This window comes from Jaculus jaculus, chromosome 4, assembly GCF_020740685.1.
Source record: "Jaculus jaculus isolate mJacJac1 chromosome 4, mJacJac1.mat.Y.cur, whole genome shotgun sequence".
In the NCBI taxonomy this organism is placed as follows: domain Eukaryota; kingdom Metazoa; phylum Chordata; class Mammalia; order Rodentia; family Dipodidae; genus Jaculus; species Jaculus jaculus.
Genome location: NC_059105.1, coordinates 158,908,159 through 158,934,904, shown reverse-complemented (window position 1 = coordinate 158,934,904; position 26,746 = coordinate 158,908,159). Strand labels below are relative to the sequence as shown.

The 26,746-nt window shown below is 42.1% G+C and overlaps 1 protein-coding gene across 1 annotated transcript in view; it reads left to right on the top strand.

Moving 5' to 3' along the window:
- Window positions 1-24,255, top strand: part of Sec22a (SEC22 homolog A, vesicle trafficking protein) — a 77,290-nt gene extending 53,035 nt beyond the window's left edge. Inside the window, exons 5-7 of the mRNA XM_004663926.2 lie at window positions 746-861; window positions 14,419-14,484; window positions 22,111-24,255. Of these exons, the coding sequence (XP_004663983.1) occupies window positions 746-861; window positions 14,419-14,484; window positions 22,111-22,311 (383 nt within the window). The 3' untranslated portion in view covers window positions 22,312-24,255. The remainder of the gene's footprint in view (window positions 1-745; window positions 862-14,418; window positions 14,485-22,110) is intronic.
- Window positions 24,256-26,746: the final 2,491 nt, after the last annotated feature.

Sequence of the window (26,746 nt, the reverse complement as noted above, 5' to 3'; positions counted from 1 at the left end):
CAAATATGAGGAGCTTTGCTTAAAATCAGGCTATTTTTTTCTTGGAAAAAAAAATGTTTTCTAAGCGTTTTCAGATACAGGAATTTAATAGCAAAGTCACCTTTGCAGATCTTTGTACTGACTTGCAACTAGGAGACATATCTAAGTAGTAAGGCTTTTTCCTAAACGATTGACTGCCAGCTGTGAGCACTCCTCAGCACTGTCTGTACATCCCAAATGAAGTTGATGTGCTTGTGAAAAATGTAGAAAAATCAGTGCTAAGTTGATTTGAGTTCAGGGAAATGGAGCTTTTATGTGGTCAACCATTTTGCATTTTGTTTACAGTATTTTAAAATTTATTTTGGGGTTTGTGTGTTTGGGAATGTGTGTGCTATGGCTTGCATATGAAAGTCAGAGAACAGTTTTTGGGTCAGGCCTTGCCTTCTGCCTTGTTTGAGGTAGGATCTCTTGTTTATGCTTCCTAGAAATGCTTTTATCTCTGTCTCCCTGCTCACTGTTGGCACTCTGGAACTACAGAAGTTTCTGGAGATCTGAACTCAGGTGCTTGAACTTGTGTCACAAGCACTTTATCCTGAGCCATCTCCCCAGCCACATTTTCATTTAAAAAGAATATTCAATTCCTAAGGTTTACTGTTTAAAATTATTTTTTGATTCATTTATATTGAGCACTGAATTTCTGTTTTATGTGAATTTAGCTAATCTGAGATATTGGAATTCATTTCTAACCATCTCTTTTCTTTTCCAGCCCATCAGCGACTGGAACCAGCAACTCTGTCAGGGATTGTGGCATTTATCCTTAGTCTTTTATGTGGAGCTCTGAACTTAATTCGAGGCTTTCATGCCATAGAAAGTCTCCTGCAGGTACTGTGCTATTGTTGGAACTTAGGTGACTGTGCCTATTCATTCTGCTTCTTACATAATTGATTTGAGTTGAATTAGATTTTACAGTATAATTTACAGTGCATGCTCAAAATCTGTGATCTGTACACCTACCCTTCTCTCTCTTCCCTCAAAAGCATGATTTCAGAGGCAGGCCTGGTGGTTCACTCCTGTCATCCCAGAATTTGGTAGGCTGAGGCAGGAAGATTGCAAGTTTGAGGCCAGCCTGAATTACATAGTGAGATCCAGGCAAGCCTAGGGCTATATAATAAGAGCATCTCAATAAAATAAAACCAATAAATAAAGCCAAAACAAAACAGTAACAAAAACACAATAATTGCTAGTTGGCCCCTTAGACTCCGTCAAAGATACATTGTCGTCTCCTCTTTTGGAGGCACTGTTGACAGGCCCTCAGAGGACACCAAGGTGTGTGCGACAGGGGCCTTGCAGTCTCGCAGTTCAAAGTTGAACTGGGGAGGCAACAAGTCTACGAGCAATTGCCGAGTTCCCTGACCTGGAAGAGCAGAGGATAGCACTGATCAGGAATGGTGAGAGAGCTTGGCGGGTGGGGAGCTGGTCCTGGAAGGCAGTCGTGTGCTGGCAGAGGACAGTGGATAGAAGCATGGAAGGGGGCTGGAGAGACGGCTTAGTGGTTAAGCACTTACCTGTGAAGGCTAAGGACCTCAGTTCGAGGCTCGATTCCCCAGGACCCACGTTAGCCAGATGCACGAGGGGTGCACACATCTGGAGTTTGTTTGCAGTGGCTGGAGGCCCTGGCGTGCCCATTCTGTCTCTGTGGCTGCCTCGTTCTCTCTGTCGCTCTCAAATAAATAAATTAATTAAATTTAAAAAAAAAAAGCAGCATGAAAAGGGCCGTGGGCAGTGCCTCGCTGCCGGGCATTCCTACTTGGTTACCGCAGCTGCTTTTCTTTTTGACTGTAGCCTTTGAACCCTGAGCTACCTGGGTGCAAGGGTCCCTCATTTATTCAGACCTTTTTTTTTCCAGGGGGGTTTCCCTCCAGAGATTGTAACTATCACACTGTACTAACTTTCCCCATTTTAAAGCGTAGCCCATTGAAGACTGTGCAGTCGTCCTCTCCTTTGTTCCTGTTTACTTTCTCTGGAGAGTCTTGATGCCGTCACATCCTGAATCAGCTTTCTCAGTTCAGAATAACATTTGTGTACACCCTTACCTAGCATGTAGTACTCTGCTTTAAAAATGTGAGGCCGGGGCTGGAGAGATGGCTTAGTGGTTAAGCGCTTGCCTGTGAAGCCTAAGGACCCCGGTTCAAGGCTCGGTTCCCCAGGTCCCACGTTAGCCAGATGCACAAGGGGGCGCACGCGTCTGGAGTTCATTTGCAGAGGCAGGAGGCCCTGGCACGCCCATTCTCTCTCTCTCTCTCTCTCTCCGCCTCGTTCTCTGTCTGTTGCTCTCAAATAAATAAAAATAAACCAAAAAAAAATTTAAAAAAAAATGTGAGGCCGGGCGTGGGGGCACACGTGTTTAATCCCAGCACTCGGAGGCAGAGGTAGGATCGCTGTGAGTTCAAGGCCACCCTGAGACTACAGGTGAATTCCAGGTCACTCTGGGCTAGAGTGAGACCCTACCTTGCAAAACTGAAGAAGAAAAACAAAAGCTGGGTATGGTGGCACACGCCTTTAATCCCAGCTCTTAGAAGGATCTTCATGAGTTCAAGGTCTCCCTGATACTACATAGTGAATTCCAGGTTATCCTGGGCCAGAGTGAGACCCTCCCTCAAAAAAAAAAAAAAAAAAAAAAAAACAAAAAAAAAAAAAACCCGCTGGTGGTTTGGTGAGCACTCACGGTATCAGTCGGCATGTACATGTGCCCTGAAAGTGTTCAGCCGCCTGAAGCCAACAGCAGATGGCACATGCAGCACGGGTTCTAGCAGCAGCGCTGTCCCTAAGGAGGTGCTTGGCGCTTCTCCTTACTTCTCTCTTCCTCTTCCAAACACGTTTTTTTTTTCAAGTTTTTTTTCAAGGTAGGATCTCAGTCTAGCCCAGGCTGACCTGGATCTCACTCTAGTCCCAGGCTAGCCTTGAATTTATAGCGATCCTCCTACCTCTGCCTCCGAGTGCTGGGAATAAAGGTGTGCGCCCCCACGCCTGCCTCCAAACACCTTTTGACCTCAGGTAAAGCCCTGTTTCCTTTCAGGCACAGGATGCTTGCTACCATGCTGTGTGGATTTATTTCATTAAAAACCGTTCAGTTTTCAGCCAATTAGACAAGCTGTGAAAAAGAAGAATGGGCAGTTTGGAAACTGCTGACTATAAAAGATAATAAATAAATTAAAAGAGTTTATTGATATAATGGGGAAAACACCAGTGGAATAGGTATGTAGAGTTTCTTTTTAGGTACAGCAGGCCTGGGTGGAGAAAAATTTTAATACTACAAAGTCTGGCTTGAATCCCTAACCAAAGACAGTATGCAAATTGTAGAACCTGACGCTGAAATCATACCATCTTTGAGATAAATGTGGACTAGTCTGTTGTATCTAACACAACCTATTATGGGAAACTAATTTCCTACAGACACTTGGATATTCTAGCCTTCCTCTTTCTGGACTGATTCTTTTGTTCGTACTCTGATTCATAACTTAAAAACTAACAGTATTTGTATACTGTCGCCTGTCATGCTTTTGAAATGTTAGAACTGGCTTAAGCCTTCCTGCATTCCCAATTGTTCTTTGTTCTCCCTCGGTGAGCAATGTGGTGTTTCATTGTAATTGATAGAATTTTAGGTTTCAGAAGAACAATAGTCTGATCAAACTCTTTACCAGTTACATGCAACTGACAGACACTTCTGAGGTTTTTCAGCCCGTTTATCATTTTAAAAGACATCTTTACAAGCTGTAATCTTTCTTGGATGTAAATACAGAAATAGTCAACAATATATTAGCAAATCAAATCCAGTATTGAATAAAAATTACTCCACAATCAAGTGGAATTTATCCCAAGTGTGCAAGGCTGATTCATTATTTAAAATCAAATTACTTCACGCTATTACATCAATAAGCTAAAGCAGAAAAAAAAATACAAGATCATATCAATAGATGTAGAAAAGGAATTTGACAAAATTCAACTGCCACCCATGATAAAAACTAGTAACAGAAAGCTAAGCTGGGTGTGGTGGCGCACACATTTAATCCTAGCACTGGGAGGCAGAGGTAGTAGAATCGCCAAGAGTTTGAGGCCACCCTGAGACTACAGAGTGAATTCCAGGTCAGCCTGGGCCAGAATGAGACCCTACCTTGAAAAACCAAAAACAATAATAATAATAACAACCTAGTAACAGAGGGAAACGTTACTTGACTCCTCACCTTGATAATCAACATTGTCCAAAACAAATGAGCAACAACGAAAATAACCCTGCAGCTGACATCTGCCTTATTGATAAGACACTGCAGATTTTCCCTTAACACAGAAACAGGATAAGGATGGCCCTCCTTAACTCCTGCTTAACATTGTACTGGAAATCCAAGTTGATGCAATAAAATAAGAAAGGGAAATCAAAGATACACAGATTGGGTAGAAATAAAATGCATTTGTAGATGTGATTATTTATTTAGTAAATACCAGTACAATCCTGAAACTATAATGTGATTATAGCAAGTTTACAAGATAATGTGATGAAAATGTACAAAATTAAATTGTTTTTTATGTGCCAGCAATAAGCAGTTGAAATTTGAAATTAAAAACAGTATCATTTATATCAATACCAAAAGAGGGACTTACAAATATGTAAATACATATATATATATATATAATATATACCAGATCTCTATAAATAAAACAATGAAATTCTGGAAAAAGAAATCAAAGATAGAAAAATCCATGTTCAGAGGGAAGAGAACTCAATATTGCTAAATGTCAGTTCTCCCATTTTTGTCTGTAGATTGAATACAATCCCAATCAAAACCCAGCAACTTCTTTTGTGGATTCAATAAAATAATTCTAAAGTGTACACTGGAAAGGCAAAAGACCCCATTGTAAAAGGGAGCAATTTCTTTTTCTTCTGTATTCTTAATAACAAAACTCAAACTTTTACTTCTGCCACAAAATGCATGGGAAGCTTTCCTACAACAACTAATTCTCTAATACCAGCTGGATGTCCTACATTCAGTTCCTGCATTGTTTACTGGGAGCTACCACAGAATTTACTAATTAGGGTCTCCACTTCATATGCCATTCACAAGTCTTAGAATAATTAGTTGTCTCCTGTGGTTATAAACAAACTAGCTGGTTCTTAATTGGAGAGTCTTAGAACTCCCTTTTTGAGTTTAATCTCCAGATTATTAAAATCATTTTACAAAAGAGAAATAACCAACTAAGGAGAGGTGCATGGGGAGAGAGAGGTCAGGAAGGTCCTGAGCATGGGAGCTTTTTTGTTTGGTTTTATCTAAGGTTTTATTTTCTGCAAGAAAGGAGTTTCCAGCAGGCCGGCAGAAGTCAAAGGCTGCCACCTACAATACTCCTGTGCCCTCACAGTAGACAGAAGAGGGTGTGAGGGCGACTGCGCACCTTAGTGAACAGTAGCAGTGAAATGCCCAACCAGCCCAACTGTCAGGTGCTGGGCACAGCAGGGACAAGCAGAGCATAGGAGCTTTGATTCCTGAGGAGTTGGGTTTGCACCCTCCTCAAATGTAGATACATCCTCCAGCCTGAGAATGGCCCAAACCCCATGTTTTAGAGAAATTTGGAAGGTGTTATTGTTTGTTCATTAGCTCTTCTCTCCTCCCTGGAGGATAGGCAGTGCTGTAAGTCTCAAGCTCCTAATCACGGCTTAGTCTTTCCTGGGAGCCAGTCCTGACCCAGGGGTTACCAAGAGTCGCCTCAGAACTGCAGATGTTCCTTTCACCTAGCCAACGCCAAAGGGTTTGGGAGTTCTGTGTCAAATGTCCCTATAACTCAGGGAGCTACTTAGGAGTTCTGTGACAGGACTGAGGTCAAAGATGAGTTAGATCAGAAGATTCTCCTAGCTCCTACTTGTGTCAAGAACCAGTGGCAAATTACGTATTACTCTTTCACATTCAGAATAGTCTGCACAGTGTGATGAAGAATAAAGTTGAAACTTACATTACCCAACTTCAAGACTTATTTAAGGCTACAATAAGCAAGGCAGTGTATTGGTAAAAGAATAACCAATAGATAAGTGGAACAGAATACAGAGCTCAGACATATGCTTACATCCATATACTTAACTGAGTTTTGATAAAGGAACAAAAACGATTCAGTGGAGAAAGGCTAGTCATTTTGTTTGACATATGATGCTGGAACAACTGGAAATCAACATGCAAAAGAATGAGTCTAGATACAGATCTTACAAGTTTCACAAAAATTACCTCAGAATAGATCAGAGACCTACATGTAAAGCACAAAACTTCTAAAAGATAAGAGAAAACCTATGCTACCTGGGGCTTGGCAGTGAATTTTTAGATACAATACTAAAAGCACTATGAAAGAAAAAATTGGTAAGCTGGGCTTCATTAAATCTAACAAATTTTACTTTGTGAAAGACACAAGAATGAAAAAAAGCCATAGACTAGGAAAAGGAATTTACAAAATATGTCAGATAAAGGGTCTTGATTCTAAAATATACATGGAACTCTTAAACAGAAATAAGAAAGCAAATCAACCTAGTTAATAGTGGTCAAAAGATCTGGATTGCTCACCAAAGGAGACAGTACAGATGGCAAATGAGCATGGGAAAAGATGTGCTCATTATGTCATTAGGGCTTGCAAATTTAAAACACAATGAGCTACCACTAAACACCTATTAGCATAGAGGAGGGGCACAGCTGATGAGGCCTTTGGAACAAGGAGAACTCATTTATTGCTAGTGGGATTGCAGAATGGTTCACGGCCATTTTGTGCCTCTCAGAACAGTGGCCATTTTAAGAAAGCCAGTGTAAGACAGACCAGGTCTTTTGACCATGTACCCCGTCCCCTGCCAGCTTGATCCCCTAACTAACCTTCACCAAAAATTGCCTACCAGAATACCAGTATGTTTTAGTTTTTTTTTTTTTTTTTTTTGAGGCAAGCCCAATAGACTGCCTTTTTTTTTTTAATTTTTAACTTTTTTATTTATTTATTTATTTATTAATTTTTTTATTTTTATTTTTATTTGAGAGCAACAGACATAGAGAGAAAGACAGATAGAGGGAGAGAGAGAGAATGGGCGCACCAGGGCTTCGCGTGCACCCCCTTGTGCATCTGGCTAACGTGGGACCTGGGGAACTGAGCCTCGAACCGGGGTCCTTAGGCTTCACAGGCAAGCGCTTAACCACTAAGCCATCTCTCCAGCCCTAATTTTTAACTTTTTATTAACATTTTCCATGATTATATGCCTTTTTTTTAAATGCAAGAATGTGAGAGAGAATTGGCGCCAGGGCCTCCAGTCACTGCAATCGAACTCCACACGTTTGCCCTTGCATGCTTGCGTTCCTGTGCATCTAGCTTATGCGGGACCTGGAGAGTCAAACATGAGTCCTCAGGCTTCTCAGGCAAGCGCCTTAACCATTAAGCCATCTCTCTAGCCCCAGTATGTTTTAATTTGCACATATTTGCATAAATAAGCTAGAAGAATAAGACACTAATAAACATGGTGGTAACTGAACAGATGGAGAATAGAGCTTCTCATTGAATATTGTTTCATGTATTGTTTTTACTTTTTGAACCACATACAAATTGTTTATTCAGAACTTATAAATAAGTACTGGGCTAGCAGTGTAGCTCAAGTGTGGAAAACTTGCCTAACAATGAGCTCTGGGTTCACACACACACCAAGTTAACACACAATGTAAGTGTGCAGAGGAAGAAAAAGAGAGAAAAGAGAAGAAACGTATTAATCTAATTTAGTTAGTAGTTTTTTAACTGCCAAAGATTTGAGATAAAGGTAAATATTTTATAGGGAATATGAGCAAAAAAAACCCCATTTTAAAAATCTTTATTTTCTGATTTATTTTTATATATTTATTAGAGACAGAAAGAGAGAGAGAGTGTGTGAGAGAATGGGCTTGCTAGGGCCTGTAGCCATTGCAAACGAACTCCACACTCATGCATCCCATGTGCATCTAGCTTACGTGGGACCTGGAGAATTGAGCCTGGGTCCTTAGGCTTTGCAGGCATGCACCTTAATCACTAAGCCATCTCTCCAGTCCATCCCTTAGAAACTTTAATGGGCGTGTGTGTGTCTTCTTGTGTCATAATTGGTGGTGGGTGTAAAGAAGGCATGCAGTACATAATAACTAGAGAAAAGACTCCTTTTTTTTTTGGTACTAGGTAATTTATAACTTGGTGACTATGTGTGAGAGTCCTGGAGGAAATATTTTTCTGGTGGTTGAGATAACCACTCCCCCATAGTTTGTGCTAGATTAAATCTTTTCCAATGATGTTTCTTTCTTACCTAATCTAGGAAACTATACTTTGGTTTATATGAGGCTTTTAAAAATAGTTTCATTTAGGGGCTGGAAAGATGGCTTAGTGGTTAAGCGCTTGCCTATGAAGCCTAAGGACCACAGTTCGAGGTTCGATTCCCCAGGACCCACTTAAGCCAGATACACAAGGGGGCGCATGTGTCTGGAGTTCATTTGCAGTGGCTGGAGGCCCTGGTGCGCCCATTCTCTATCTGCCTCTTTCTATATCTGTCGCTCTCAAATAAATAAATAAACAAGAAAAAATTTTCATTTACTTGAGACAGAGAGAGAGAGAGAGAGAGAGAGAGAGTGAGAGGGAGAGGGAGAGGGAGAGGGAGAGGGAGAGGGAGAGAGAGAGGGAGGGAGTGTGAGTGTGTATGGGCTTTGCAGGGCTTTCTGCCACTGCAGACCAACTGCAGCTGCGTGTACCACTTTGTGCCCCTGGCTTTACGTGGGTACTGGGGAACTGAACCTGAGCCATCTCTCCAGCCCCCATATGAAATGTTTGTTTTTTAAAAAATTTTCTCTCATATGAAATTTTTAGTGATCTGGAAACTGGAGGCAATTGTCCCTGGCTGTGTTCTCCCTTAGCATTGTTATAAGGCCATTATATTGCTACATCACATGGTGTACTCCACACACACATTAGTCATTGTGGTTCCTAGAACCCTGGCTAGCAGAGAGAGGATTAGGGAAACAAGGTATAAAATTGGAGGGAATGTAATCCACAAGTACTTTGTCAATAAAAGATTTTCCAGCACTTTCTGATCCTGTCATTTAAATGAGAATTATGGTCTTTGGAAAGTCATTACACATTATAAGTAGGGATTTGCTCTGCTGTAGTTATTAGGGCTTTGACACCTGTTTAGAGAACAATGTGGTGAGTGACTGGTGCTTGTGAGGAGGATGAGAGGTGGAGCACCTCACTGTGCAGGAAGCACCCCCCCTCCCCCGTGGACTTCTGTCCTACCCACAGGTGGACTGGGTGAGGGGTAAAGAAAAGGACCAGATAAAATTTCAGAGTGCAGGGCTGGAGAGATGGCTCAGTGGTTAAGTGCTTGCCTGTGAAGCCTAGGACCCTGATTTGAAGCTTGGTTCCCCAGGACCCATGTTATCCAAATGCACAAGGGGGCACAGGCGTCTGGAGTTTGTTTGCAGTGGCTGGAAGCCCTGGTGTGCCCATTCTCTCTCTCTCTGTCTCTTTCTCCCTCTGTCTGTCACTCTCAAATAAATAAATTAAAATGAACAAAAATTTTAAAAACAATTTCAAAGTGCAGATGGACACAGGGATAAATAGAAAAGGGTTGTAAACCTTTTGTAATTTGTAGTATAGTTCAGGAATGCAAACATTTTTTTTTCAAGGTAGAGTCCACTGTAGCCCAGTCTGACCTGGAATTCACTGTGTAATCTCAGGGTGGCCTCGAACACACAGTGATCCTCCTACCTCTGTCTCCGGAGTGCTGGGATTAAAGGCGTGCACCACCATACCTGACTAAACTAACTTGAAAAGTACATCACTAGTCCCATTTAACCTGAAAGAAAAATACAAAACGGGTGACCCGAGGTCATCACTTTTTTTTTTTTTTCAAGGTAGGGCCTCACTCTGGTCCAGGCTGACCTGGAATTCACTATGTAGTCTCAGGGTGGCCTCGAACTCATGGTGATCCTCCTACCTCTGCCTCCCAAGTGCTGGGATTAAAGGTGTGTGCCACCACGCCCAGCAGCTCATCACTTTTAACTTTCTCTCATTAAGAGTCTGTTTTATTATTGTTCACAATGTGTATCTGGTAAGGTCATTTTTATTTTCAGTCCAGCCATTACACTTAGACATTCTTAGTCTTCTCTCTGGTTTATCTTTTCTTGTATTGGGAATAATCTGTACAGACACTGTAGATAATGTTTTGTCAGTTAAAGTAGATTTTTCTGAGGCTGTCTGCTGTGTAGAATTGCATATAAATTTCAGAAATTATCTGCAATGAGTTATTCAGATGGTGATGGTGAAGGAGAAGAGGGAAAGGCAATCTCAGATCCAGTGGCCTCAGTATTTTGCTGATACTTGATTTAAGAGTAAAGGATTTATTTGGAAATTATAATTTTAGATTTAGTGAAAAATATGTAGTACAGTTTCTGTACTGAGTGTAAATAACATAGATACTAAGGTTTACTTTTCTAAAACCTAGAATTCTAAATACTCTTTTTGAATGCCAAAAACGCTTACTACATTCATCTTCTAGTATGTCATTTTGTCCTTGAGGCACATTTAAATTTAAGCATTCACATGAATCAACATGCTTGCATTTTGTTAATGTTGTTTAAAGACTCAGTACAAGTTTTCTTTTTCTTTTTCTTTTTTTTTTTTTTTTTCTGGTTCTTTGAGGTAGGGTCTCAATCTAGCCCAGGCTGACCTGGAATTCACTATGGAGTCTCTCAGGGTGGCCTCAACTCACAGCAGTTCTCCTTCTGCCTCCCGAGTGCTGGGATTAAAGGCTTGTGCCACCACACCCAGCTAAGTTTTCTTATTCTAGATTAATAACTGCTTCTTAGGGTAATCATGCTGTATTAAAATATGTAGCACTAAAGTTTTTCTTTGATAACTAGGTTCAAAATGATGATGTTTAGGATGGGTATTTTTTTTCAAGTTAGTAAATTTGAATTTGATTTTGTGCTCAAAGTAACGTGTAAATTAGGTTATTTTAACTTGCTCCCTTAACTTTGTTCTGAGTTAGTGATGCTAATAAGGTCAGTATGAATTGACACCTCATGAATGCATTATGCTTTATTCATGTTGGCTTGCATTACATACGTTCCAAGGATCCATTTTGAAACAGTGATACTAATTAGGCTAATGCCAATCTGGAAGTAAACTGAGTATGTATGGTGTGTTAGAAATACCTGAGTCATGTAACAAATGCTGGTCTGGAAGTCAGGGCATCTGGGTCCCATTTGCCAGTAACTAGCTTTATGCCTTAGATGGGCATCTTTCCCTTCGTGGGCCTCATCTGCCCATTCTGCAGGATGAAGGCTTGAGGTGCCACAAGTCCTTCAAGGGCTGCCGGCGTCAGTGTTCTACGATCCCCTGACCAAAGAACCGTAGTAGCTACTGCAAAGCGAGAGTAATCCACTTTTATATTTCTTTTTCAAAAATACTTTCATTTGGGCTGGAGAGACGGCTTAGCAAAGCCAAAGGATCCCAGTTCGATTCTCCAGGACCCATGTAAGCCATGGGGGTGCATGCATCTGGAATTCGTTTGCAGTGACTGGTGTGCCCATTCTCTCTGTCTCTCTCTGTCTCTCTCTGTCTCTCTCTCTCTCTCTGTCTCTTTCTCTCTTTCAAATAATAAATAAATAAAATGTATATATATTTTAAAAATTTTATTTGCAAGCAGAGGGGGGAGGGGAGGAGAGAACGGGCATGGGCATGCTGGGGCCTCTACCTACTGTAAACAATGTCAGATGCATGCGCATGCCACTTTGTGCATCCAGCTTTACGTGGGTACTGGGATATCGAGCCCAGGTCATTCGGCTTTGCAGGCAAGCACCTTTCCTACTGAGTTATCTCTCCAGCCCAACTTTTATATTTCAAAGAAGAAATCGAATGATCTAACATAATACAGCTTGTCAATAAATATTAGACACAGGTCAGACTGTAGAAACATGGTGTTTAAGTGTTCCAACGGCAGTTTAGAGAATTTTCAAATGACAGTGTAAATTTAGAGGAAATCCTAATATCCAATAGTTATCCAACAGGACAATAGTTAATGTTATATCCTCCATAATGGATGGTTATATAGTCATTTATATTCTGTGGCTGAGGTATGTTTAATTGACAAGGTATTTATGATACAATGTGAAGCACTATGCAAAAGTATCATTACGTTTATCTTTTAAAATGCATATATAGATGGGCTGAGCGTTTAAGGCATTTTGCATGCAAAGCCAAAGGATTCTGGTTTGATTCCCCAGGACCCATGTAAGCCAGATGCACAAGGGGCCACACATGTTTGGAGTTCATTTGCAGTGGCTGGAGGCCCTGGTGCACCCATTCTCTCTCTCTTCCTCCCTCCCTCTGCCTCTTTCTTTCTCTCTCAAACAAATAAATAAATAATAAATATTTTAAAATACTTTTAAAAAATGCATATATAGAGAGAGCACTCATTACCTGAGCGAGAAGGAAGGACATGAAAGGGTTTAACAGTAGTGCTCCAGAGCATGTGAGCTGTGACTGTGGGGATATCTTCTTTGTACAATCTGCATCTTTGAAATTGTCTAGAATGAACATAAAATTTTTTTGTTTGTTTTTTTGCTTTTTGTTTTTTCAAGGTAGGGTCTCACTTTGGTCCAGGCTGACCTGGAATTAACTATGTAGTCTCAGGGTGGCCTCGAACTCTCGATGATCCTCCCACCTCTGCCTCCAAGTGCTGGGATTAAAGGCATGAGCCACCACGCCCGGCAAACATAAACTTTTGTAATTAGGAGAAAAGGACTTAGAAAAAAAAAAAAAAGCAGACCTTATTTAAGGTCTTAGAATTATTAAAGTAGAAAGCCTTCATGTTGACCTGCCCTGCCTGTGGGGCAGAACTGGCTAAGCCTCCCATGCAGATTAATGGTTCCTATTTTAGGATCTCACTAGGATAAGCCTCTCTGCCTCTGCCTCTGCCTCTGCCTCAGCCTCACAGATGGTTTTACATCCAATCAACTGTGCCAAGAGTTTCCTCTGTGCTTATAAGACACAGTATGGGAGAAACCCTTGGGTCTCGTGGAAATTTTCATCATATACAGATACTTGTTTCAGGCCTGGGGAGGTGACTCATCTAGTAAACTGCTTGCCTTGGAAGCCTGAGGACCTGAGTTTGATCTCTCTCCACTTTTTTTTTTTTTAAAGTCCTGTGACACTGGTAGAGATAGGCAGATCGCCGGGGCTCTGGTCAGCCATTCGAGCCTAGTTGGCAAGTTCTAGTCCAAGGAGAGACTCTGTCTTAAAGAGTGGCTGGCATCTGACAGAACTAGACCTAAGATTGTCCTCTGACCTCAATATGCGCGTACGGGGACCTCTCCCCCTCCCCGCCACACACCTACACACATTACACGGAAAGATAGGTTTGTTTTTTCTACACTAATCACGGCTCTTGGGAGACTGAGGCAGGGCATTGAAAGTTGGGGGCTAGCTTGGACCACATAATGAGACCCTGTTTCAAAATTTTTATTGCTACAGGGAAAGGGCCAAGTGTGAGTTCTTGCATAGAAGAAAATACTCCTGCTTGGGCATCATGTTCTAGTTCATAACTAGGACGAAAGAAGTTGGGTGAGGGTGTTCAGTAGGAACCTAAAGAAAGTAGAAAAGCATGAGGAGTTACGTGTGTCTATTTGGTTTCTTTTCAAAGAAAACAGCATGACATGGCCGGTTATTTTCTAGCATAGCAGGTCTTTTCTCTGGAATTTAGCACACTCTAGTGGACTGTAGTTTTTCTGTGGCCACAGCTTTGTTTTTAATTATGTCAAATTACATTATTGGACAGTTCAGTGATGTGCTTGCTAGGTAGTAACATTTGTCAATTTTCATTTAAGTAGTGATTTTGTGAGAAGAACCTTTGTCAGCCGCTGGGATATTGTGCATTTTTGTTTGCCTTTAGGGAGCTAAAGCTTTGCATTATGAGGGAGTAATTTTTTCACAGTGATTTCCATCTTCCTGTTGGTGAAATGGAGTTGATGAGGGAGGCCAGGACACAGAGAACACTTGTTGTGTCCTCAACCTCCCATGATGAGCCCCTTCAGGGACTTCATGTTTCCATTTTAGGATGTGAGATGCTTTTGTAGTGGTGGTTGTTTGTTTGGCTTGATTTTTCGAGGTAGGGTCTTGCTCTAGGCCAAGCTGGTGTGGAATTGACTATGTAGTCTCAGGGGGCCTCAAACTCATGGTGATTCTCTTACCTCTGCCTCCCAAGTACTGGGCTTAAAGGTGTGCGTCACCACGCCTGGCCATGAGATGTTTTTATATGCCACTTTGTAAATTGTTGACTTCATAAACATTGTACTAGTGGATTGTTTTTGGAAGTATGTGCTTCTATTAAAAAAAAAATCTAATCTTGTATTTTGTTTTCTTTAGAGTGATACTGAGGATTTTAATTACATCATTGCATTTTTCCTTGGAACAGCAGCTTGCCTTTACCAGGTAGGTTTCCTCCAGTTTATAAAAAACACTTTTCCATTGTTGTTTGCTTCATGTGTCAAGTCTGCTAAGTGCTTGTTATGCGTTTAAAATACATAAAAATAGTCTCTCAGGTCTTCGTGTCTCTTAGTGTGCTGCCTCTGTAACCTGAGTCTCCATCCTGGGGGACACAGGTCCCCATTGAACGTAATGTTGCCTTTCCTTCTGTGCGGGCTTCAGAGCTGCTCTGCCGTGTGCCAGTGGCAGTAAAGGCTGCTTTTGAGTTTCCAGTGAGTGAAAAGGGGAGCCTGTCAGAGCAGAGGCACTGGCAGTCAGTAAGGACGTGGCTCCAGCAATACAGCAGACCACGCAGAGAGCCTCGGCTGTGGGAATGGCAGCAGGGACAGAGAAAGCTGGCCTCTGAGAAGAAAGACTACCACCAAAACCAAGTGCCCACACGACGTAGGGAGGAAAGAGGCCTTGCACCTGGCTGATAGGGGATTGGTGTTCACGTTTCCAAGTCCAGAGGAGGCAGGTTTAAGTGTATTAGTTATTTTTCTTGTTGCTGTGACAACACACCTGACCAGAAAAAGAAAAAAACAATTTAAGGGAGGAAAGGTGTATTTGTTTTGCAAGGTAGGGTTTCACTGTAGCCCAGGCTAACCTGGAACTCACCTTAGTTCCAGGTTGGCCTCATACAGCAATTCTCCTACTTCTGCCTCCTAAGAGCTGGGATTAAAGGCGTGCGCCATTATACCCAGTGAGGAAGAAATGCACACACACACTTTTAGCATAGTTTTATTTTTATTAACATTTAATTTTTTTATGTATTTGAGATAGAGATAGGCAGACAGCAAGAGAGAGTATGGGTGTGCCAGGGCCTCCTGCACTTGTAAACAGACTCCAGATGCATGCATCACCTTGTGTATCTGGCTTTACATGGGTACTGGGGAATCAAACAGGCTGTCAGACTTTGTAAGCAAGTGCTTTTAACTGCTGAGCCATCTCCTCAGCCTGAAAGGGATGCTTTTTGTTACAGTTTGAAGGTATGAAATCTGTCATGGCAGGCAGGCAGGCAGGGTTGTACCAGAGTCAAGAAGCAGCAAGAGATGAATACTAGTGCTTAGTTTGCTTTCTCCATTGTACTCAGCCTGGACCCAGCTCATGGAAAGGTGCCACCCAGAATTAGTGTGGGTCTTCCCACTTCCTTTAGCCTGATCAAGAAATTCCTTTGCTTGCAGACCAGCCCAGAGATTCGTCTTCTAGGTGATTTACATTATGTCAAGTTGGCAATCATTATTAATATTTACAGTATGGAAGGAAGAAATCACCATTCCACTAGAATGATTTAACGTTGTTAAGACTTTTTAGAGCAAGCAAGTCCTCTTGAGCTAACTTTAAAAACGTTTTTATTGATAACCTAAAAAGTATACACATTAGGGCTGGGGAAATGACTTTGTGGATAAGGCATTTGCCTCTGAAGACTGAGAACCCTGGTTCAATTCCCCAGGACCCACATAAGTCAGATGCACAAGGGGCGCATGTGTCTGGAGTTTGTTTGCAGTGGCTGGAAGCCCTGGTGTACCCATTGTCTCTCTGACTCTTCCTCTCTCTTTAAAATAAATAAAAAAAAATATACACTATATAATATGATATAATCCCCTCCACCACACTCCTTTTTCCTTTCTCTTCTATTCCCCCATCCACTTGAATCTTTCTTTTTTCTAACTAGTCCTTGATTGATCTAATATATATATATATATTTTTTGGTTTTCTGAGGTGGGGATCTCACTCTAGCTCAGGCTGACCTGGAATTCACTATGTTGTCTCAGGGTGGCTTTGAACTCACAGCATTCCTCCTACCTCTGCCTCCTGAGTGCTGGGATTAAAGGCGTGCTCCACCATGCCCAGCCTTGATTGATCTAAATTTTATAAGTGATACATTTCTCTATCTTTTATAGAAAAAATAAAAGTGAAAAAGACCCAGAACTACAAATATAAGACCACCCAAAAATTGTGTAGAAGAAGTTAGGAAAATATTTTGATGAATATATAATATATGCATTGGAATTTTGCATAATATGCATTAGACATTTTAGTTTCAGTGGCCCTGCTTTTAAAAATCCTTTAATTTTCTCAACTACTACTATCTTCAGAAATTTTTCTGTCAACTTGACAGATTTCATTAGAATGAATGACCTTTCATAGAGGTAATATGAAAGCTGGTATTTGTTAATGTCACATAGTACTTTAATTTTATGAAACAGTCTTGTGTAGAATTTTTTCTTTAATCCCTACAGTCCTGTCATACAAAGGTTGTTATCTCATTTCTGAATATAAGGAAGCTGAAACAGTTTACGTACAATGCTCAGCTCATATGCTTTACTAACATCTCTTCAGATTATATCCCAGGGTCATTCCACTATATCATGCTGTCTCTAGGCCAAACTAAATAAACACATCCTAATTTTTATAGTTTTAAAATTTTTTTTATAACTTTGATATGGATTATCTCATGTGATTCTAAAATATCAGGTATTAGCTTTAATTTCACGAATGATAATTCTTCCTTCTTTGCGTACGTTGGGGGGGGGGCATGCACCAGGGCATCTAGCCTCTGCAGACGAATGCCAGAATAAGACTCCACCTCTAGCTCATCCCAGAATAGTCTGCAGCAGTACTGAGTTGCCTCATACTGGAGCAGTGTCGCTTGGGTATCTTTTACTTGAGAAAAATAAGTTCATTTTTTAAGAAGGAAAAACAGACCCTTTCTTTCTAGTTGAGCGTGGAACTGTTGCCTGCCGAGCAGTGATAATAGCTCATCACAGTTCCATTTTACCATATAGCATGCTATGTCCAAGTTGTCAAGATAGGTGTTTTAAAATACCTTATTATTTATTTACATGAGAGAGAGAAAGAGAATAGGTGTGCCAGGGCCTCTAGCCACTGCAAATGAACTCCAGACACTTGTGCCATCTTGTGCAGTTGGTTTATGTGAGTAATGGGGAGTTGAACCTGAGTCCTTTGACTTTGCAGGCAAGTGCCTTACCACTAAGCCATCTCTGTAGCCCAAGATATGTTTTTAACAAGTTAGGTCAGACCTGTAAGCCACGACTACATGGCTGGTTGCCTTTTCTCCAGGGTGCCATTGCTTATAGAAGCATGGTGTGCAGGAATCCTCTTGATTTTGAAGATTTCAAATAGGAGAGCAAAGGATCAGTGGAGACGCTAGAGACTGTTTCTTTTCAAAACTTCAGTATTTTCTTTTGAAAACTGCTAAACTCCTAGAAAAGTCAAAAGGCTAGTATGTGCAGAATATTGTTAACATTTTACAAAATTTAATCTCACTTCCTATTTATATGAATGTGCATATAGTCTTACAGAGTTCTCTATAAACTAAGCTTCAGAAAAACACTTCTACATGTGTATGTATTTGTCTTTTTTTAACTAACCCTTTTTTGAGGTAATTGTAGATTCACCTGGCATTGTAAGAGAAATCTTGTGTGCCCTTTACTTTGCGCCCCCTAATGGCACCACCCTGTAAAACTGTAATACAGTATCACAGGCAGAATGATAGTCTTGGCCCAGGTATGATAGAGAACCGCAGTTCACAAGGATCCCTCACAGCACCCTAAGTATGTTACATAAATGGAACCACACAATATACAAAGATCTTAGTGCAGGCTGCTCTAGCAGCATGTCCAGACTGAGAGCTTATGCAGGAGATATGTACTTCTGACATCCATGATCAAGGTGTTGGCAGACACAGTTCTTGTGAAGGCCCTCCTGGCCAGGAGCAGGCTGCCTCCTCACTGTATCTCACCTGCAGAGAGAAAACTTTCTGGTCCTTCTTCCCTTCTTACAAGGGCACTGATCATGAGCGGATGTCTAGCCTCATAACCTCCTCTAACCCTCCTTACTGCCCAAAGGCCCATTTCCTAATTCTGCCATATTAGAGGTTAGGCTTGATCACAGATACTCAGTTCTGAACATTAGTCTTTTGTGACTGGCATTTTTTGTTGTTGTTGTTTTGTTTTTGCTTTTGTTTTTTTTTCGAGGTAGGGTCTCTCACTCTAGTTCAAGCCTATCTGGAATTCACTGTGTAGTCTCAGGGTAGCCCCAAACTCACGACGATCCTTCTACCTTTGCCTCCCAAGTGCTGGGACTGGCATTTTTATACTCTGTATAATTCTTTGGAGATTCATCTAAATTGTTACATATTCTGTGGTTGGTTTTGTTTGTTTGTTTTTGTTCTTGTTTTTGTTTTTTTGTGGTAGGGTCCCACTCTAGCTCAGGCTGACCTGGAACGCACTCTGTAGTCTCAGGGTGGCCTTGAACTCGTAGCAATCCTTCTACCTCTGCCTCCTGAGTGTTGGGATTAAAGGCGTGCAACACCATGCCCAGCTTTTTTCATTTTTATTAGAAAGGCGGGAGAGAGAGAAAATGGGCATGCCAAGGCTTTTAGCTGCTGCAAATGGACTCCTCCAGACACATGCATCCTTTTGTGCACATGTGCAACATTGCACACTTCACTTGTGTCACTGTGCAGCTGGCTTATGTGGGTCCTGGAGATTCAAACATGAGTTCTTAGGTTTCACAGACAAGTGCCTTAACCATTAAGCCATCTCTTCAGCTCAAGGTTGGGTTTTTTTTTTTTTTTTTTTTTTTGAGTCTTACTGTGTAGCCCAGGCTGGTCTTGAACTAGCTTTGTAGCCCAAGCTGGCCCCAAACTCTGTGTCCTCCTGCCTCGCCTCCCAAATTCTGTAGTATATGCCTCCATGCCTGGCTTCATGTATAGGTTTTATGTGGCTACAAATATTCATTCACATAGTAGTTGTAAACTTAACTTTATAAAGAGTTTTCCAGAATGTTGGGACCACTTTACATTTTCACCAGTAGTGTGTGAATTATCCCATTTCTCTGCAGCTTCACTGGCATTTGGTACTGTCACTGATTTATTTTAGCCATTTTATGTGAATAATAATAATTCTTTGTGGTCTTCAATTGTCTTTCCTTAAGGTTAATGATGTGTAGCATGGTTTTATATGCTTATTTCTCATCTGTATATCCTCATCAGTGAACTATCTCCTCATGTCTTTTGCCTTTTTTTGATGCTTTTGGAGGAGTTTTAAAAATTATTATGGTTTTAAATTATTTTTAAGTTTTCATGTAAGTATATATTGTATGTTGAACATACATACACCTAGACCCCCTTCTCCCCCCTTCCCCATCTCATTACCCATTTTTGCCACAGCACACAGCGGAGCCCTGAAGACAACCTCAGAGTGTTTGTCCTCTCCTTCCACTTTCCTTGACACAGAATCTCTTATTGTTTCATTGTTTTTGCTGCTTTGTAGGCACCAGTCTAGTTGGCCTGTGAGTGTCCAGTTCACCTCCACCTCCCATTGCCATAGAAATATTGGAATCACAGAGGCACATGCTATTTTTGCATCTGGCTTTACCTGGATGCTAGGGCATTGAACTCAGGCTGGCAGGTTTGCAAGCAAGTGTTCTTAATGACTGAGCCATCTTCCCAACTCATTGTTTAGTGTTTTAGCTTTTTTTATATAGTCTAGATATTAGTTTTCTATCAGATGTATAGCTAGCAAAGATTTTCACCCAGTAGATAGGCTCTCTTTTTACCTGATTGTTTACTTTGCTGTACATAAGCCTTTTGGCTTCATAAGGTCCTGTTTGTCAACCATTGGCCTTTCCGGAGTGATTGGAGTCCTGTTCAGAAAGAAAATCCTTGCCTATGTCTATAACTTGAAGTGGTTTTCCTACTTTCTCTCTCATACTTTTAGAGCTTCAAGTCTTAAGTTAAGGTCTTTAACCCATTTGAAGTTAATTTTTCTACAAGGTAAGAGAGAGGGATCTAGCTTCATTCTGCTATATGCGGTTATCCAGAATAGTTCCATTTCTCAGAAGGTTGAGACACAAAGACCTCCCATAAGCCAGGCCTTTGGGAGAATAAAATGGAAAAGAGAATAGGGAGGAAAAATAAGAGAAAAAGTAGAACAGCAGTAACAGCAGCAGAGCAGGACAGAGCCCGTTTACTGAATCAGCACTGGCTACTAGAGGAGGAATCCGTGTGGAGGAGCTGGGTGGGAAGGGTGTGAGCGTGAGCACGCTCTGCCTTGTTTTCTGGATTCAGTTTCAAGTCTCTTGGCATTCCTTCCCTATCTCGCCCCTGGCTGTCCCACTGCAGACTTGGGTCACATCTCTTGGTGGTCCTGCTGTCGTCTGTGAGACTGTCTGTTGGAAGAGCAGATGCTTGTTGAGTCTGTGAGCATTGCTTCACGGGTGGAGTAAGATGTTGGTCACATATCTATACTCCATCTTCTCAGAAAAAGAAGTCTCTGTACAGATTTTACCTACATTATATTTCACCTCCAAACGTCTCCGCGTGTGTCTTCTAGAACATGGACATCCCTCCACATGGCAGTGACACCATGTGATACATAAGAATGTTCACATTGACACAATTTTATCTAATAGAGGATTCTTACCCGGAATAGTACCCTTTATCTACAAAATGTTTATTGCTGTTTTCCTCTTGATCTAGAATTTATTATGTTTGATTGTCCATCATTTACTCTATACTACAGTCTCCCGGCCATGGTCATTTCTCGTGGGTATTTTGTAGACCACCTTTCTATCTGGATCGAGCTGTTTCATCAGTAGATTCAGGCTACACATTTAAACACCAGTGCTAGCTAGTATAGTGCTTGTGTGCATGTCTTGTTCGAGTCCTTTATCACTGTGACAGATACTTGAGAAACACAGTTTAAAGGAGGAGTGATTTGGCTCATAGCTTCAGAGGCTTCACTGCTTCTAGGCCAGGCTTAGGCAGAACAGCACGGTGGGGGCGTGTGGGGAGCAAAGTGGCTCACCTCGTCAGAGCAGGGGGCACGGTGACTCCCGTGCCTCTTCCCTGCTCCCTCCAACTAGGCTGCACCTCCCCAGCTTCCCTTGCCTCCCATCACACTGTGAGTGCGTCAGTGGATACGTTGTCTCATCCCCTGTCCTCCTTCTTCCCCCCTTTATCTTCCTAGGGTCTCACTCTTTGACATTATGTACTAAGAAGACTATGCTACAATCCTCCCCTAAGGGGAGCAGGGCTGCCCTTGCCTAGTCGCGCCTGAAGAACGGTGCCCGACGCGTAGCCACCTTCAGTCACTCCCCACTGGATCCATCCCCCCAGGTGACCCCTAGATCCTGTCCCTGCCTTGCACTGAATGGGACCAGGGCGACCTGTTGATGTCACTGATAACCCAGACTTGTGGTGTTACTGAGTAGATGGTTGAGCTTTTTGTACTTTTCTGGCTGAAAATGAAATCTTCCCAGACTCTGGCCATGTGTCTTGGTTGGGTTGCCTGTCACCTTGGAGAATCTGCCCGGCTGCTTTGCCAGAGAGTTACCCAGTTGTACTTCCCTTTAACATATGGTGCCAAAATGCCTTTTTTCTGAAAAGTAAGGAAAACCCTACTTCCCTTTCAAGCTGTGGCATTTTCATAGCTGAATGTCTTAGATGTATATTATCTTACCCTTTCATGAAAAGCACCCGTATTCTCATGTCACATTTCACTCTGCTCTGTTAGGATTTTCATTAGAAGCACTAACCATCTTCCGTCTTTATATTTTGCACAGTGTTATTTACTCGTCTACTACACCAGCTGGCGGAATGTCAAATCATTTTTGACTTTTGGCTTAATCTGTCTTTGCAACATGTATCTCTATGAACTCCGCAACCTCTGGCAGCTTTTCTTTCATGTGACCGTGGGAGCATTTGTGACGCTGCAGATCTGGCTGAGGAAAGCCCAGGGCAAGGCTCCTGACTATGATGTCTGACAGCATCTTTCAGATGACTGCCTCGGCTTCAGGCAGAAAAGGAGGAAAGTGTGTTTAACTGCCACTGTGATGAAGAGACCAGTCGCCACAAATGAGAAGCTCTGCTTTCCTTCTTGTCTTTGTTATTATTATTTTTTAAGTCAGTGAGCATGGCATGCCGTGGGTGTGCAGATCCTGCTAGGAGAACTCCTTTCGGAAGAACCCGGGCAGCAGGAGGGCAGGGCCGTCTCGGTGAAGAGGAGTTACGGGCCGCTGGGAAACCTGGCCCAAGAGTGCCGCGCCTTCACTGGGGAGGCCAGTCAAAGCGTAGGCATGGAACGTGCTCTAAGGACCAAGCAGGAACTCTACAACCAGAGTTTGCCTTTGTGGGGCATTACTGTAGACCAAATAAAGATACTGCAGGAATTGGAAAGCTTGTTTTAAAAACAAAGGCTGTGGAGAGGGTTTATGAAGTCCCGGGTGGTATGGGACTGGTTCTTTTACTTCTCTGTTTCTGCCAAATGTTAATTCTGGAAATGGCCTGCTGTGGGAGAAGGCTGTGGGGAGCTCACCTCTGGAGTGTCGCGATCCTGAAAATAGGTCAACGCGTGTTTTCCTTCTAGATCATGCTTATCGTTACTTCTGAAGTCACGTTTTAAGCATATGACTGACTTCACTAGAGTTGTTTCCCAAACTTTAACTATTTGGATATTACCATAGACTGTTGTTTGCTGAGAATTTTTCTTTTTAAAGTAGTTTGAGAAAAAATAAACTCTATCCTAGGTGGAAGAGCACTACCAGTTTGCCAACACACACACAGTGTGACTGAGTTCTAGGTAGGCAGCAATGCCTGCCGAGGCTCCAGGTCTGAGTGCCGTGTGGTTCACGAGAGGCGTCAGCCAGCACCACAGGACGAGGGAGTACTGTAAAGGGGATGGCATTCTCACTGGGACGCAGCACTGCCTCATTCTATGTCGCATACACAAAGCACTCTGTGTGGCCCCGCGGTGTGCTCCCGCCCTCTGAAGGCACTAGACCGTGTGTAACAGGAGACTCAAGGTGACTTTCCTCCCCACTCTTGTTATTTTATGGCTTTGGGGAGGCAAGTACTTAGGGTCTGAGAAAATTTACTTTCTGATAACATTAGAAAGATTATTCAAGCCATTTTGAATTATGTGGAAGCATAATTTGATTATGTTTATAAAATCTGGATTTCCCCTGCTTTTAGAGGTAATCATGAATTATTTTTTCCCTTTGTTTTTCAGAGAGTCCAAAGAAGGCATTCATAGAATAGGAAATTTACTATCATCCCCAAAGCAGTCATTCATGTTCATGGGCTCATTTGTTTGGTAGAAGAAATGATCTGGAGGGGAAAGTCATTAACTGCCTTATTTGCCTAGACCACTGTATGTGGATACGTTCAGAACCCTTAAGATCTTCCTAACTGTAGTCTTACCTGCCTCTCCTTCAGAAAGCAGCAGGTTTATGCTATCAGGGGTTTGTTTACAATAAGAAACTCTGGTTCACTCCGCATTGCTGCCTTTAACAAAACTACAGAAATCGTGGACATTTTGAGAAAGGACCCCAAGACATTACATGATCCTAAATCATCAAAAAGACACATTTTTGAACTTACTAAGCTTGGAAAGTAAAGAAGTTCAACTTGGAAAGCTAATGATTAAAACAAAAGAGCTTTCTTGTACATAGACAATTGGCCAGGAAACTGGATCCTTCTAGGTGATTGTGGGTGTGCTATGCATTAGTATTTGACAGCTCTCCTACACTTTGGTTCAAGAGCTACTTCCTTATCACTGCGTTGATGAGCTATAATGTTTGATACTTGGATCCATTGAGCGAGGACACTTGAAACCTCTTCACCAGTTATTTTTAACTTTGTTTTCACCAGCTATTTTGGATAACAGGATGTTTACATCATAATGTAAAGAATAAAACTGCTATAAATAATCTTTTCAGTATACAAATGCTTTCTTTTATTACTTGGTGTCTACGTTTCTGAATATGTAGCTTCCCTGATTATTTGGTATTGCCAAGGAAAGACCGGCCACGGATGTAAAGATGTCCTTGGGCTGTGGACAGACCTCTTTAGCATCTCAGGTGTAGTCCTCATAGCTTACGTCTGAAGTGCATGGTTACCTCCAAGTCCACCTCATCCGGTTGAGTTTCATAGTGTGGGAGTAGAAGCCTCCTGTTTAGTGGGAAGGGACAGTTGAGCATGACTTCTAGCAACTGGATGCTCACCACTAGTGTGAGGTTGATGAGTATGTCTGTTCTTGACAAACTTAAGGGACTAAGAATTTCTACTGTTTTAATAGATATATTTTGTTGTAATTTAAGTGGTTCTGAAATACTGCTTTTTAACTAACCCATGAGAGCCAAGATACTACCTTTCACATATTGAAGGTATTTCCAATGTCTGCCTGCTTGGGGGCATGGGGTTGAAATATGTTTAAAACCTGACCTTTTCCTCAAAAGAACTTTGAACGCAGCATAGCAAGAGAAGATGAAATATAAGGCTAAGAAACAAAACAAATGGGAAGATGACTCAGTGATTAAAGCTGCTTGCTTGCAAAGCTTGCTATCCTGGTTCAGTTTCCCAATACCTATGTAAAGCCAGATGCACAAGATGGCACATGAGCCTAGGGTTTTCAGTAGCAAGAGGCCCGGGAGCGCCCATTCCCCTGTCCCCAGCTCACAAGTATATTTGGAAATGGTTAAGGCAGGGTTCCACTGTAGCCCAGGCTGACCTGGAATTCACTGAGTCTCAGGCTGGCCAGTTAACTCACAGTGATCCTTCTGAGTGCTGGGATTAAGGGCGTGTGCCACCACGCTCAGCTAAAACTATATTTTAAAAGATCTGAATAAGATGGGGAAAGATCAATGAAAATGCAAAAAAAAAAAGGTCAAAACACTGCAATTATTGTGTAAAGTATGACTCCACAGCCTGTAAGTCAAGGGTTAGAAGGACAGACAAGTTAGGCACTGCTCTGTCAGCAGATAAAAAGGAAACCATTTCCTTAGAGGGACTCACGTTCTCATCTGGGGTCCTGTGAAATGCTAAGGAGCACGGAATTCACTAGACAGTTCGCATGTTATGATCGTGCCTTAGCTCTTCTACTTATGCCAGTTGCCAAAGCTTCCAGTTCAGAGGGCGTTTGCATGCATAAGAATTCTGACCCTAAGCTAAAAACAAGCATCTGTTAAAGGATGAAAATCATTTTGAGTCACAATGCCTTGAATCATGGAGCCTTCCACCTAGGTTTGTTGTTCTATAAATTAGAAGGAGAACGTGCCATTTCTGGATCAACACAGTCATTTCTCACTAAATGTTCCTAGCCTGGAAAAGTATATGGCTCTGTTTCTGTTAGGTCACGTCAGGAGTGCCACTAGGTGGTGGTTTGGCCAGTGCTCCGGAGGTGAGAGCTTTGTCTTAGATTTCATCTCCATCACAGTAGCAGCTTCAGAGATTAACTACCTTCCAAATAGCCAGCCTTTACTGGCCTGTGGTCCAAAGGGTTTAAGTAATCCAAGGGTGCGGTCTGAGCTGTTGGCTTTCCATGTTACTATTTTAACAGACTTGACTCACTTCGCTGGAGTGACTCACTTTGCGTGGAGTGTGTGGTCAAAGAAAAAGAACTCATTTTAAAAGCATCCACAACTTCAGACCAGACTGAACGCTTAGCCTTACCACAAATTCTAGGCAACTCTCTTTGGGACTGCGTTCTGTGTCTATGGGCAACGCTCCTTCGCTGCTTTCTGCATTATAATCCCTAAGGAAATGGAGTCTTTCTACCTAGGAATGTGGTATCATCAAACCTGATTTTCGTTTAAATTGGCTTGCATAACATCCTTGCTTAAAGTCAGCAAGGGAAACCCCTACGACCCCAAGGGTTCTGAATGGATTGGTATGGGAGCCAGTTGGGTCAGTGGGAGCTGAGCAGGGGTCTGTCCCCCTTTGCTTGGCGAGAGGGGGTTGAGTGTCCTCCCTGTTCTGGAACCTCCCATGGAAGCCTTCACTGAAAGGGAAGCAGTGTCTGTGGCCGCCTCTCCCATGGCATCTTTGTTCCTTGTTTGGGGTGTGGGATGTGTATGCACGTGCCCTGCCAACTCATTTGGAAGCCAAGAAGAATGTTGTATGTTCTCTGTTGCTGGCCACTTTGCTTCCTTGAAACAGAGTCATTGAACCTAGAGCTTCCCTTTTTTTAAATTTATTTTATTTGGTCAGACTGGCTGACCCATCTCAGCTTCCCACACATGACTGGGGTCACAGGCATGTATGGCTACACCCAGGTATTTTTATTTATTTATTATTTTGTTGTTGTTGTTTTGAGGTAGGGTTTCACTCTAGTTCAGGCTGACCTGTAATTAACTATGGAGTCTCAGGGTGGCCTTGAACTCACGGTGATCCTCCTACCTCTGCCTCCCGAGTGCTGGGATT